The sequence below is a fragment of the Candida margitis genome (genome assembly GCF_024628925.1).
Source record: "Candida margitis strain CBS 14175 chromosome Unknown scaffold35, whole genome shotgun sequence".
Taxonomy (NCBI): Eukaryota; Fungi; Ascomycota; class Pichiomycetes; order Serinales; family Debaryomycetaceae; genus Lodderomyces; species Lodderomyces margitis.
In genome coordinates, this window is record NW_026261758.1 from 56,405 (window position 1) to 71,240 (window position 14,836).

The following is a 14,836-nucleotide window of genomic DNA, read 5'->3' on the forward strand; positions in this document are numbered from 1 at the left end:
TGATTCTCGTAAACAAAGGGAGAAGGTTGGGGTATTTAGTGTTGCATGATGAAAAGTTAAAATAAGTAAACGTTCTACTTACGATTCTGGGGTTTTGCTAATAATAAAGAGGGGATAAGTGTGTGTAGTCAGTGGTAGGCTTATATCATACTTAAGTTGTTGTAACACTAGTGGTCTTTAAAGCACTAGTGGCGGAGGGGGGGGAGTGATGCTGGTGATAGGGGTATATGCAACTTTAAAAGTGTTTGTACTTTCTGTTGTCTTGTGTGTATATTCTTTTTTAGTGTCAATTGTTACTGTACACAATTACTCCGAATAGTCCACACACAATACCCTACACTACACTACACTACATTACACTACTTTATATATAATACCCCATTTGTATACAATTTTTATTTTTATTTTTATTTTGATTTTGATTTTGATCTGTTTAAAAATTTCAGCAACATCAAAGCTTTACAACTAACCAAAGGCTTTAGTTGTCACTGCTTCGTACCATCTCAGTGCAATCATTTCTTCAAGCTCATACCTTTTTTTTTTTCTTTGGAGCTAGTCAATCTACACCACTGGGTGAAATTTGTTGAAATATTTTTTACTTTAACTTATCCTTTGCACTGATTGACTGCCTTCGAGACACCTATTGCATAATTACACTCATCCAACTACGTTAATCTCTGTTAACCAATCAACATTGCAGAAAACACACAGTTAAATCTATTCACTACAATTAATTTTTCACCACCGAAACAGTACAATACAGGCTCAGTTCAGAGAGAAAAAATATAATGCAGGTGGAGAAGACTACCAAACCGACACCACAGAAGAAATACATTTGCGGATTCTGTGCCAAAGCATTCACTCGATCAGAACATAAACAACGTCACGAACGATCTCATACCAATGAAAAACCATTTCATTGTTTACAATGCACTAGTTCATTTGTAAGAAGAGATTTGTTACAACGTCATTGTCGTACAGTACATCAGAGTCAAGATGCAGTAAAACGTAAATCCCAAGACCCAATTACAATGCCAGCACTACTGCAAGCACCACCATCTTCAGAACAGCAAATACCACTACAGCCAACAATATCTCATAGTCGGGATTTGCTGAATGAGTCTGATTTGGCATCTTTACCACAACAACTGCAACTCCAATCGGATTCTTTTCATGTATCACCACCATTAGACTCCACCTCAACGTCATTACGAAAAAATTCAATTCCATTTGCATTTGACCCACAAGATCACTTACCTTTGACAACAATGACTCCTTCAACCAGCATCGGTAGTGAGCACAGCCCATCGAAAAGACGGAAAAAATCAGAAGCTGGCAGTGGCAGTGGCAGTGTCGGAAATGGTGTGCTCAGTATGAGAAGAAATTCAAGCTTGCCAGTGTCAACTGGATCCAACGACACAAACCTCATCAATTTATTATCAATTTCAAAAAAATTGGATTACATCTTGAAAGCTTCAAATTTAGGAATCAACGAATCGGTTTGTGATTCTTTTCTTATTGGATTCACTACTTTGCAAGAACTTCTGACAAAGTTCCCTATATTTGACACTATATTGAAGGAATTGATGTATTACTTGAGCACTTTTTTCATCCCTAGTAGTAATGGAAGTTCACAAGTGCCAATTGTCCCACCGCCAATGACACCGAGCTTGTCGCAACAAAATCATTTTAAAATGGGCATTATTTATTCGGTCATTTCTCTCGGTTATATTATCAACAAGAATTCAATCAAGTCCTTGGTATTCTTCAAAAAGGCGTGGGTCTTGTTGATTAAGAAATTGATACCACAATACAACAATAGTAATGTTTCGTTGGATCAAATTGAAATTGCCAGCAACTTGTTTTTATTGTCGTTTATTTACGTTTCCTACGACATGGAGAATTATGATATAAACAATGACCAGGTGAATCAGGTTAATGATCAAGATGAAAATGATGAACAAATATATCTCAACAACACTGTCATTTTGGAGTACTTGGATCAGATCAGTTTTATTATTATTTCAAATTTGGCAGATTTCTCTAATCCTAATGACAAACTTATTGATGGTAATATGCCTTTGTTTTGGTCCATTTACATCATACTATCGTTTTATTTCAACGATAGAAGCCCCAAGATATACTCCAGTTTTTTAAACAAGTCAATAGGGCAGGAGGATTTATTAACCACAATGCAAAAATTCTCCAAGTCCTACTCTGTTCTTAACGAAGGAGATGAGTTTTTGAAAATGATCATTGTGGCAACCATTGGTAATGAGTTGAAGAGTTATCGTACACCAACACCTTCCCCATCTGCTTCAGAATCGCCCGATTCCTCATCCAGTGGTGGTGGTGGTGTTACTACTAAGATTTATGGATCGAAAAATGTCTTGCACAATTCCGTCATTTTGATTAATCGATCAATTAATGTTTTTCAACCGTTGCTGGATTCTACTTCCAAACTGAAACTTTTTGAATTATTCCGCAAAAACTTGATCATTAATAGTCCATTAAAGTATCGTGAATTGTTGAGCAACTACATCTTTCTTCCACAAACATATTGTCATTGGCAGTTACTTCACTTGACATTGGATGAAGCCACTATCAATTATGATCTCAATGAAACTTTGTATAAAGCAATTGACGACCCCAGTCAATTGAATTCACTTGAATATAAGCTAAAACTATTTCTCGATTACAAGAAGATCAATTTAGATGTCAATAACAATATTTCAATTGTGTCGCTCCCCATGATATTTTTTGCCAACTATCTCAATTTGGGTATAATTGATTGTAAATTATCCTTTAATCAATTGCAGTTGAAAATTATTAAGTTGTTTCTTATACATTGGTACATGGTGATGAATAAGCTACTAATTATGATTTGGTGTGATGATATCTTACAATTTGAAGAAAATTACATTTTGCAAACATTTGTCTACATGTTGTTGGATAATAAGCTGGTGTTGTTGAAGAAATTAAATATTGAAGCGCCTCATAATAACGCGGGGTATGAACAAGCAGGTAGAGCTGATGCAGCATCCGAGTTTAAATTCAACAAGAAGTGGTTTTGGATACTCAAGATTAAATTGGATAATGTCTTTGAACAATGGATGCATCATATAAAGATCCCATTCTGGGATAATAACTTTGCCGTGGTTAAGATTCAAATAACCAAGTGTATCAACGAACATATTGCGTTGGAGGGGTTGATGTTTAAAGAAGACGATGATGGGACTGTAACATCAAGCAGCGGTGGTGGTGGAGGAGGGCAATTTGTGTTTAATAACAGTGGACCAAACTTGACAACTGCAACTACAGGCCAATCGGGATCATCTTTGTCAGCAAGTATGTTGAGTTCAACGTCGATGAATTTTGCCATTCCAATGCAACAGCAAGTGTCGTCAAATTTCATCAATTATGGAACAATGAATGATTTTGTTGGTGGGAGTGGGAGTGTGACTGTGAATAAACGATCAAATTCAGTTTCACTGGTGATGCTGCTGAATTTTGGTAAAGAAGTGTCTCAGATGCAACCAGTGCAGGAATTTTCGCAACTTCAGCTGCAACTACAGCTGAATCAGCAGCCACAACAATTACCAACGGGTGGGCAACAGCCTATTTTGCTCCAGTCGCAACACCTGCAGAATCCACAACCTCAACGGCGGGGGAAGCAGGGGCAGGGACAACAGAAAAATCAACTGCAACAACATCAACTGCAACAACATCAACTGCAACTGCAACTGCAGCAACAAGGACAACAACAAGGACAACAATTTTACAGTTATTCCACTTATCCACCGCCACCACCCATTCTTTCCTCAATGCCCAAAGAGTTGGTGTTGCCACCCATCTCATCCGAACGAAGAAAGGAAAAATTCGAAGTAACGTACTAATGAGAAGAAACAGAAATGAAGCTTAACATGCGTATGGAATGTATATATATGTGTATATATAGGCTTCTGTAAACGAAAATGCATTGAATTTTTGTCTTTTGTATCAAAATGATTGTCTTGAACTATAATTTAGCTTTCTCATTCACATGTGAGCTTGGACCTATGTAGACATCTTTATGAAATGGCTTTAATTTCCATAAATCAACAATTTTCGAATCAACATCAACCAAAATTGCACCTTCATTAGGGCTAAGGCCATTACCAGCTTCATTATTGCTAATTGCTTCCACCTTGGGTTTATTGTGATATACCTGATTATAGCAATACTCAATCAAGTCAATAGGTAGTACAAATGTGAATGTAGTCAACTTTTCGGTATCTTTGCCAGAAGTCAACATTCCCAGTTTGTGGTGCTCCTTTTGCTCTTGCGGTTGTGGGTGTTCATGGCCTTGAGAATGCGGCTTTGGATACGGTTTTGGTTTATAAACTTTGGCATTAGAGCAAATCATACCGATTAGTTCATTGCTACCGCTTGTGAACAAAGCGCCACCCGAACTTCCATTAAAACAAGAGGCAGAAGCAATAATTAGTCCTGCAGTACCTCGAACTGCAGAACTATCATCAGCGTCATCACCACCTTGTTTTTGTTTTTGTTTTTGATCTAATTGACCTCCCCCACTGCGATAAATACAATTAATAATGCCATGCGATGTCAATGGTTGTAGATGCCACGGGTCAAGAAATAATCCGAATGAAACTGTATAGACTGGATCTTCAATAACAACATTACCAGATGAAGGAGGAAAAGTAATTGGATGAAATCCATTTTGAATCAATGAAGCCGAAGCTATTTTGTCGATTTGAATGAAAGCAAGATCGAGATCGGGGTGAGGGATTATTATGGATTCGGCAATTGCGGATATTTGGATTGAATCTCCTTGGTTATTGATTAGAATAGTGGCATTGTTGTCAAAGGAAGTGCTTCGTCGGGAGTTGGTATCAGTGTTGAAATCAATGTTGGATTGGTTTTGAAACAACGGTGTAACAACGTGACTGTTTGTGATTAATGTTTGCTCTTTGTAGAATATACATGATCCCCAAGTACGTTGATTCGAAGCATTGATAATTATGGGCAAGACTGACTTAACCTTGTTCTGTCCTGCATTTGTCTTTGACAATAACGGTAAATTGAATAATTTCGACAAGGTGGTGGATGAAATAGTCTTGTATAAGATGGATGACGGTGACTTGACTACTGATGCTGCTAGTGGTGGTGGTGGTGGTGGTATTAGCGTTGGTGATAATTGAGTAATTGTTGACAAGGGGATAATCACCATCAAGTTTCCATCACCATTAATCTTGCGTAGATTTCCCAAAACTAATCCCACAAGTTTGTTGCTTGGGCCATAGGTGTTTGTTGAATTACTATTTTTGGTATTGGTGTTGGAATTTACTTTCACACTGGCAGAGCTATTGGTGGTGTTGGTTGATGCTCTTTGAATGACAGCCCCACCAGCCATATTTTCCATATACGGAGCATCAGTCAACCAATAATCACCAGTGCCATCATCTGAATCGAAATCATTGTGCAGACTGTGAATCTGGTAAACTATTCGAGCCGTCGTGATAAACTTGTGGAATATTAATGAATTGGTGAAATTGAAAGGACTCGATATGATTGTCACTGGATCTCCTACAGACACAGAAGCAGCTGACTTTTTCCCAATTGAAACTGATGATGTAGCTGTCACGCTAGTCATTAGTGTTGATGTTATTACTGGTGGGGATGATAATTTCAATATTGATAACGTCTTTCCATACTGATCACGAGGAAATAAATCGAATTGACGATTATCAAACAATTCGAAATTCGAAGTATTGATGGCGACTTCTTCAATAACAGAAACTCTATGCCAATTGATTTGTTTGGGGCTACTATTGTCGTTATTTGAATTGGCATAGATTGAATAATCACCAATTCGCGGAATGTGATTAATTGTTAGAATAAACGACGAAGAAGATGATGAAGTAGTTGGATTGGAACTGATGTAAACTCCTGATGAAGCGTGGATTGTGTCATTGTGCACATACTGAAGGGCAATAGGAGTATATTTCATGACAAGATTCACAACCTTCTTTGGGTTAAACTTTAGTGTGACTCGTTGGACCCTGTTTTACACTCAATCTATAATATAAAATGGGCTGATGATAAAAAGACTGTGGGGGGCTACCAGTGTCGAAAAGAAGATAGATAAAAATTAGGGTTTCAGTGTCGCGACAATTACACAACAGTAAGATTTACATTTGATTGAGTTATGTTACTAGTTGTCCTGATATACTTCAGAAGCAGGTGAGTTTAGATTCAGGCTTTGTTATGTTCTTATACAAAGACATTATCTGCAGCAGACCATATGTGTTGTCGTCTACACCTACGTTTACACTGTATATTCATCTTTCTGCGCACTGCATATAACATTTTTGTTGACGTGTAGATTTTTTTTTTTCTTCTACGAATTACGAATTTTTCACAACTCACGCTTTTAGCTTATTCAAAAAGGAATATCCTGCTCTAACACACCTGACCCCAAAGAGACACAGAAGAAGAAGAAGAAGAAAAGATGCACTACAGGTTCCTACTATCATCAATACTCCTCACGTTTCTCCTAGCATTAACCATAGCCAAGAAGAATTTTTATCAAGTTCTTGGTGTTGATAAATCAGCTTCTGACAAAGAAATCAAATCGGCGTATCGTCAATTAACTTTGAAATATCATCCCGACAAAAACCCAGGTGATGAGGAAGCCCACGAAAAATTTATTGAAATTGCTGAAGCTTACGAAGTGTTGAGCGATGCCACCAAACGGAAAAATTATGATACATTTGGTGATCCTAATGGACAAGCACAACAACATAATTTCGATTTTGGTGATATCTTCGGTCAGTTCTTTGGCGGTGGCCATCATGGTGGTGGTGGCGGTGCACGTGGTCAACCACAAGTAAAACGTGGTGGCGATCTGAGTGTCGATGTTCATTTATCATTGAAGGACTTTTATCGCGGCAAACTCGTGTCATTTGATGTTGTTATGCAAAACGATTGTCCTAAATGTGATGGAACTGGATCTAAGGATAAACAACGCCACACATGTGAGAAATGTCATGGAACGGGCCAAATCATTGTGCAGCATCAACTAGCACCCGGATTTGCCCAACAAGTGAGGATGGCATGTGATGTATGTAGAGGTACTGGTAAAACAGTGCAAAATGCATGTAAATCTTGCGACGGACATGGTACAACACAAGGACCTCGACATTATGATGTTCACTTGGAACGCGGTCAAGCAAGAGATAGTTCAATTAGACTTGAAGGTGAAGGAGACCAAAGTCCGCAATGGGTACCGGGAGATTTAGTTGTTCGTTTTAGAGAAAAGTTCCAAGAGAGTTGGGGGTACAGAAGAATCCAGGATAATCTATATCGTACTGAAGTATTGTCATTGAAGGAAGCATTACAAGGAGGATGGGAAAGACGAGTACCATTTTTGGGCGATATCGATGATGATGAGGTGGATGATGAGTATAAGACTGTTGTATTGAAACGTGCTAAAGGTGAGAGTATATTGGATGGACAAATTGAAGTAGTCAAGGGTTATGGTATGCCAATTGTAACTGATCATGATGAAGATGATAAATTTGGTGATTTGTTCATTGAGTATAAGGTGGTTATACCGGGTGGTAGTGCATCCAAGGGGGGAATCAAGAAGGATGAGTTGTAAAGGAGAAAAGAGGAAGCAGAGTGCGTTATGTGGAATGGGTATGAATAGGTTGTTGCTTGTAGTATTATAGGTTATAGACTTGATGTAATAGATGTGGTGATGGAAAAAAGCAAAAGAGAAAATCTTATGATTGTCAGTGCTGTTGCTTCCCTTTTCTTCTTTACTTATTCCAAAAATCTTTGGGAGGGGGGGTTAGGGGTTTGGAGAAGTTCTAGACCCTCATTTGTTGAAAGTTAATCTGCCCGTTTCATGCTCTTTTATTTTTTGGAATTAGGCACGAGTTTCCACAATAATGATGACGTAAATTTGAAGTTCCATCTATCCATATATATATATGAGGAAGTATTACAAAAAACGGAAAAATGGTGGACGAAAGGGGTGTTGGAAAATATAAGGAGCTACACTATTGTATGAGTTTGCTGTTGCATTGTGTGAAATAAAGAGGGGCAAAACAAAACAAAGCAAAACAAAGCAAAACAAAAGCAAAAGAATTATAAACTTCATCTTCTTTGCCACAACTGCATCAAAATCGAAAACAATTGTAAAGGTTGTCAAGATTGTGACAACGTCTCAATTACAGACAACCAAGAAGAAGAGGAAGAGAAAAAGGAAGAAGTACAAGGACAAGGACAAGGATAATACTATTGTTACCAAAAGTTGAACAATTGTTTGTCAAAACTGTGTGGTTTGTTGTTTCTTGTGAGGATGATGGTGATGTCAGACCTACTCAAACTCTCTTAAGGAATCAAAGACATTTGTTTCATATAATAAAAATACAATAAACAATGAACAATGAACAATAAACAATAAACAATATTGATATCATTTAAGGTCATTCACTAGCCACATGTGACAAGCATAAACCAGCAAATATACACACTGTCCCATCGAGTGGGGGGCACAGAGAAAAATATAGCATTAAGAGACAGGTGGTGGTTTTGTGAATGCCCCTCATCTTATATTTACAATTCTAACGCTTTTGGGTGGGTGTGTGTGTGTGTGTGCTGTACCTTAAATTTGTGGCAGTGCAACTACGTGTTTCAACATCAAAGCAAAATTGAGTTTTTCCTTTCAATGACCTATGACATAATTGTGAGACCACATGTAAGCTTCCTATTTTTTTCAAAAGATGTTGGTTAAGATGAGAAGAGGATAAGAGATACGATGGGATATGTAGATGCGTAATTGAATAAATTAACTTGCTATGAATGTGGTTGTTCAAAATGTTCAAAATGTTGTAATTTAATTTGATAATATGTTTAGAATTGAGAGGTCTAGACTAAAAATTACAAAAAAGAAAGAATGAAATGGTTTGGTCTGTCTCTTAATCTTTCTTTCTTTGGTTGAATGATTTTGTGAACGAATCAATTGATGTTTTGGTTTATCTTAAAAAAGGTTCAATGGAACGTATTCGGAATTCGGAACTCAAGTGCGAGAAAAATAAAAGACCAAACCACAAAAACAAACAGAAATTTATTATTATTAAAATTATTTTATTAACTTTTCTGATGTTGCAAAATAAAAATTTAAAACCAATCTTTTGATTGCTGTGGAATTCCTTAGAATTTCTAATGTCTAAAACTCTAACTAAATTGACAAGCTTATTAAAAACCCACGTGTTTAATATGAAAGCAAAATTGCTTTGTTAGACGTAGAGATAAAATTAGCATACGTATGACACGCTGAGGGAGTATCATTAACAGCTGATTTTATATCTTTCGCTTACGAACCCTCATTATATTTACATTATTTGATTTTTTTATCTAATAAACGTACCTTCTCTAATCTCACATTTATATTGTATTATACAATATGTGTGTGTGGCGCTGGGATTTCTTCTAATCTTTTTTATTTTTTGTTCAACTTTTGTGTAAGAAGCATAAACAATGGAATAAAGAAGACGAGAGCGAGAACAAACAACAAACGACAAAGGGGAAGGGGGTGTACTTATATAGCCACAGCCGACCATGCCATACGCAACATGCACATAGATAAACCTTATCTCTCGATAGTACTCACATGTAGTTGCAATCCAAGTAAAACTGAAAAGGCCTCCTTTAAGAGGAGGAAAAAGAAGCTCAACAAAAAAAAAGTGGGGGTTCAAACGTACACAGCCAATCATAGTTAACCTTGTTTCTCCACTTTTATTTCCCCAGATATAAAAGAGATTTAGATACGTAGGGGCTGGCTGTTGCATATATAAAGGACATATGCTGTGATACGTTTGATAAATACAACCTAAAGCACACTCTCTCTCTTTAATTAGACTAGCCTTTTTTGTTCTTGTTTTTCTTGTCCATAAGATGTTGAAGTTTTTGTTAATCAACTAAGAAAAAGAAAGATTCTTGAAGCAAGCATCTGGAGATAATAGGGGTGTAAAAAGTGGGGAGCGAAAAGAGAAGAAAAAAAAAGAGAATTTTTCTGGGATGTACGGGCGGTNCTCGTCACGAAAGTTCTAGGTCTTTTTTTTTCTACTGTTTGTTTTTGGATAGTGCAAATAAAATGACGTAAAAAGGACCTGCTGGTTAGCAACCCCGTTGTCAAACCTCCCGGTATTCCGTTTAAGTATATACCAATCTAAGACAACCAGTAGTCTGGAACAACAAAGAAAAAAGTCTCCTTCTGGCCCTTTCATTAAATCATCATTCATTTCTCTTTTTCTTTTGCTGCTGCTGCTTTTGCTATTGTTGTTTCTGTGTAATAGATAACTTTGTGTAAAATATAGTGTGGTTGTCTTACAACGCGTGTCGGTAAAAAGGTTCAGACTGGAAGAGCAAACGAGAAATATTTTGAGACAAGAGATTTTGGAGAAGAATCGTGACCAACAACTTCTTTCAGAAGACTGCTATAAGGGTGTAGTAAGAGAATAGGATTGACTGTCCTTACCTTATTGACTGGAAAAAGCTTAACTAGTGTATACAATTACTTAGAGAGATGTTTTCCCACATAGATCTATATTATTATTCTTTTTTAAAAAAAAATTATGTCTAAATTTAGGTAATCGTGCATACAGGCGGGTTAAATAATAATTTTATTTTTTTGTATTCTTCTTTTATTCAAATGGCTGTATTCTCGGTACAATTATTCAACCTATATATATATATATCTATATATCTACCAACACTTCAGCTGTTATTCAAAATTCCTTCCTTCCTTCCTTCCTTCCAAATCTTCATCTTTTAAATTAGATATATATATATATCCTTATTAAACTATCTATCTATAACTTCACACTACTACTATATCTGAAGTGTTTCTACAAACATCCTACAAATAAAAAGAACCAGTTCACACAAAGCTATACACATACACACACATTATATCATGTCTGTACTATCTCCTTTGGCTCACTCGAACAACAACCCACCTCACCTTGCCAAAAACATTATTGACAAATTAGCTATAAACCAACAAACATCAAATGTATCAGCATCACTACCAATAACACCAACTTCTATAGATACACCCACTTTAGAGCGCAATGAAGCCAACCACTACCACCTTCTCCACAATAACAATAACAACAACAACAACAACAGCAATAACAATAGCTCTGCCACCACTGCTAAACCAAAATTCCAATCATTACCTATATCTCCACAACCTTCAAGACCTACATCTCAGCTAATAGGATCTCCACGACTGGTGTTTGCTGAAGAGTTGGCACAATTACAAAACTATTTTGAATGCAAGCATGCACCATCATTTGAAGATGACGAAGAGTTGGATGAATCTGAAAGTATAATATCTGAGGCTTTCAGTATAATGACACCTGATTTCACCACCACTTCAAGAAATAACAACTATACTGATAATGGAGGCAACATCATTCAACCTTACTGGCCTTTGCAACAACAAAGACAACAACAACAACTGCAACAACAACTTTTCTCAAGCAGTAGCACCGTGGTAACTGCATCTTTCCTTAGTGACGTCAAACAAACTCTTCCATCAATCACATCTACTGACTCACCATCCACCATTTTAACTTCATTCTTCTCCAACCAATTATTTTATGCTCAGAACTTGACTCAACTTCCACAGCATTTCATTAACCAAGAATTTGATAGCTTTGACCACGATGTGGTACTCAATCCCCACATTCCTAGTTCCAAACATCATGCCAAAATCATTGAACAACTAGACCAATTGTACGTTTCATCAATTGAATTAGTTTCAGTTATAACCATGTTTAATTGTTTTATCGCCAAGATTAATCATCATGAAGTTGGTTTACAATATTTAGAACTGATTAAATCACAATATGATAACTTGATTAATGACTATTTATGTCAACATGTGCATTTGATTCTTGATAAAATAATTGATGGATTGTATGAATATAACTTGATGATTGAAGAAATGTTGGAAGAGGATGAGCGAAGCGCCAAGGACGAGGCAAATGATCACGATACAAAAGAAGACGCTGCTACTGCTGCGTATGATACGATTAATGACTATTATAACGAAATTGAAACGACGCTAACTTTATCTAATTCAAAATTATCTCAACAAGATTGTGAAAAGTTTCACAATTTATTGAATAATGAAATTATTCATGATAAACATTGGAATGATTACATCACCCATTTAAGAAAATTTATAGATTAAACAAAGTGTATATCTTTTATACAATTAAAGAAAAAGGATAGGCATTTTTGTGGTAACTACGTTTAATGTAAAGGTTGTATTACTTCAGCGATGATAATATCTGTTCTTGCTCCCATATCTATTGGGTTGGTGATAACAGGGGAGTTTGGATCCCGTGTTTGAAAAGTAACTTCTAGCAAAGGGGACTAATCGTTGTGGTGATAAATTTGTGGACTTGTAAGAAGTGGCTTTTATGGGGCATGCACGTGACTACCCAAAACTTTGCGCATAACAGTTTTTGCAATTTTTGCAACTGAATGATCATTACAAAGATAAGTCATTCCCCTTCCTGTTTCTACTTCCCCTTCTTCTTCAATAATAACCAGCCTTGAGAAATAAATAATGCCTCGATCCTTTTCAACTCTGTCATTCAATTTACAACAGCCGCCTCCTACATTCACCTCGTTGGCACGTCAACCACGTATCCCTCATAATAATCCGTCGCTCACTTCATCATCATTTTGGATCAATGCTAAGGAAAATTTAAACTTCTCAACATCTTCTTCTTCTTCGTCATCATCGAACCAGTTTACCGACTCAACAATAACTACTAAGCTAGGGATAAAGGGGAAAAAGGAGAGAACTGCTACTTACCGCCGCCAACAATCATCCTCCTCGTGTGAATCAAAGTTGAAAAGAATGATGATGGAAGATGAAAATTATTCGTTTATTTTAAACCCATGTTGTGATAAAATTGATTGTAAATTTGTTAAACATGGCATTTTGAAGGACTCCAAAACCCGCAATTTAAGTATGGGAAGCTTTGTCGCATCCTTAATTTCCATTGATTCTGAAGAAGATGAAGCTAGTTTATCGCATCAGATAGTAGCAGACGATGTTGATTATGATGCAGAAAGTTTAATTGTGGCTCCATTACGTACAACTTCAGTTGAACAAGCCATTCAGTTTAATCAACCACCACCACCTGGGGAACCCAAAAATGTCAAGTCACAATTGGGTGGTGATCATTATAGAGCCTTATTCAATGAACTCAATTCCAGTATCAATCTGATCAATTTACAAGCTCAGTTTGATGAACAATTGTCCAAATTGAAGAAAATCATCCGAGGAAGAAAGAATCGCAAAGCAGCACAATAAGTTATAATCTAAGCTCTATTATTCTAAATAAACAATACTTCTCTATAAAAGGTTTTATAAATTAGCTTCACTTCTCTTTATTGGTTGTGCGTACCTCTTTCTTTCAGCCTCTTCATCGTAGCTTTGTCCATCATAGGTATTATACCCCCAATTGAACGGTTGATAAAACAATTTCCGATCATATTTGACCAATTTAGAAGGATCGTCTTTCAACTTGTAAACCAAGTCGGGGTTCGACGTGAAATATCTCGAAAAGCCCACCAAAGTTCTGCCATTGGCTACATCGTGCTTGATTTGGTTGAATTCGGGCGCGTCATACGTATAATTGCCGGCTCTCAAAGTCACACCTTTCCAAACACTTTCAACGAAATCATTCGTTCCTTTAATGCTCTCTTGTGACACGGTAACAACGCCCTGAACTCTTGGTTCAACAACAGAAACGTACCCTAAGGCCTTTCCTTCATTGGCCCGTTTTTGCAATTGGGCCAACAAGTAGGAAAATTGAGGAATTGGACTGACTGGTTCAGCGACACCTTGCACTTCAGCCCAGGGTGATAACCTAATGGCAATTTTGGAGGGGTGGATCACTGTGCTCAAATGATCAATCAATTCCAAGATGAAACGAGCTCGATTTTCAATAGAGCCTCCATATTGGTCGGTTCTATGGTTGGTGTTCTCGTGCAAAAATGTATCCAAGAGGTATCCGTGTGCACCATGCAACTCAAAGAAATCGAATTCGGCTTCATCGATTGCATTCTTGGCGGCAATAGCGTAGTCCTTATAAATGATTTCCTTGAGGTCGTCAATTGATAATTCAGTCAAGGCCAAGCCGGCTTTTTGCGACAATGCTTTGGCTCGATCATCAGGATAAATGGGACTGACAGAAACGTATTTCTGACCTTCCTTTTTCAACACTCTTGGATCACCAACTCTCCCCAAAAACCAAGCTTGCAAAGAGATGAAACTCTTTTTGGCATGAACAGCATCAACAACTTTTTTCCATGCCTTTGTTTGTTCAGTAGTATAAATCCCTGGTACACCATCATATCCACCAGCTTGTGGGCTCACATACGTGGCTTCTGTAACGAGCAAAGTCCCTGGATACTGGGCCCTTTGTGCATAATGGTCCAAGATTAAATCTGAAGGCAAGTGGTTCAGCACTTCGGCAGATGATTTAGCGGCTCTGAAGCGTGTGGTTGGACACAAGACAATACGGTTGGATAAGGTGACATCGCCTACTTTGATGGGTTCAAATACCAATGTGTCTTTTAATGGCGAGGAAGGCATTTTTAATGGCTATGGTTATGAAACTAAAGATGAAGAAAAAAGTGAAAGATAAAGAAGAGATAATCCTTTATATTGGTTGTGAAAATTTCATCTGTGGGGCGTGTTTATCCATCGCCACAGTTGCGGAAAAAGTAA

The 14,836-nt window shown here is 37.1% G+C and overlaps 6 protein-coding genes across 6 annotated transcripts; 4 read left to right on the forward strand and 2 right to left on the reverse strand. All coding sequences in view use genetic code 12, as the record gives it.

The window, feature by feature from the left end:
• Positions 1-788: 788 nt before the first annotated feature.
• TRY5 (Try5p) lies at positions 789-3,896 on the forward strand (the record flags this gene model as incomplete). The annotated part of the gene is made up of 1 exon (XM_051813048.1): positions 789-3,896. One exon carries the CDS (start codon positions 789-791, stop codon positions 3,894-3,896), a length of 3,108 nt encoding a protein of 1,035 aa, XP_051673249.1.
• A 122-nt stretch (positions 3,897-4,018) lies between these two features.
• Positions 4,019-6,013, reverse strand: CANMA_001114 (uncharacterized protein; the record flags this gene model as incomplete). Its single annotated transcript, XM_051813049.1, has 1 exon — positions 4,019-6,013. One exon carries the CDS (start codon positions 6,011-6,013, stop codon positions 4,019-4,021), a length of 1,995 nt encoding a protein of 664 aa, XP_051673250.1.
• A 294-nt stretch (positions 6,014-6,307) lies between these two features.
• CANMA_001115 (uncharacterized protein) lies at positions 6,308-7,666 on the forward strand (the record flags this gene model as incomplete). Its single annotated transcript, XM_051813050.1, has 2 exons — positions 6,308-6,317; positions 6,564-7,666. 2 exons carry the CDS (start codon positions 6,308-6,310, stop codon positions 7,664-7,666), a joined length of 1,113 nt encoding a protein of 370 aa, XP_051673251.1.
• A 3,324-nt stretch (positions 7,667-10,990) lies between these two features.
• On the forward strand, positions 10,991-12,277 carry CANMA_001116 (uncharacterized protein; the record flags this gene model as incomplete). Its single annotated transcript, XM_051813051.1, has 1 exon — positions 10,991-12,277. One exon carries the CDS (start codon positions 10,991-10,993, stop codon positions 12,275-12,277), a length of 1,287 nt encoding a protein of 428 aa, XP_051673252.1.
• A 381-nt stretch (positions 12,278-12,658) lies between these two features.
• CANMA_001117 (uncharacterized protein) lies at positions 12,659-13,414 on the forward strand (the record flags this gene model as incomplete). Its single annotated transcript, XM_051813052.1, has 1 exon — positions 12,659-13,414. The coding sequence occupies one exon, from the start codon at positions 12,659-12,661 to the stop codon at positions 13,412-13,414; it is 756 nt and encodes a 251-aa protein (XP_051673253.1).
• Positions 13,415-13,468: 54 nt separating this feature from the next.
• CANMA_001118 (uncharacterized protein) lies at positions 13,469-14,701 on the reverse strand (the record flags this gene model as incomplete). Its single annotated transcript, XM_051813053.1, has 1 exon — positions 13,469-14,701. The coding sequence occupies one exon, from the start codon at positions 14,699-14,701 to the stop codon at positions 13,469-13,471; it is 1,233 nt and encodes a 410-aa protein (XP_051673254.1).
• Between the last annotated feature and the right edge of the window lie 135 nt (positions 14,702-14,836).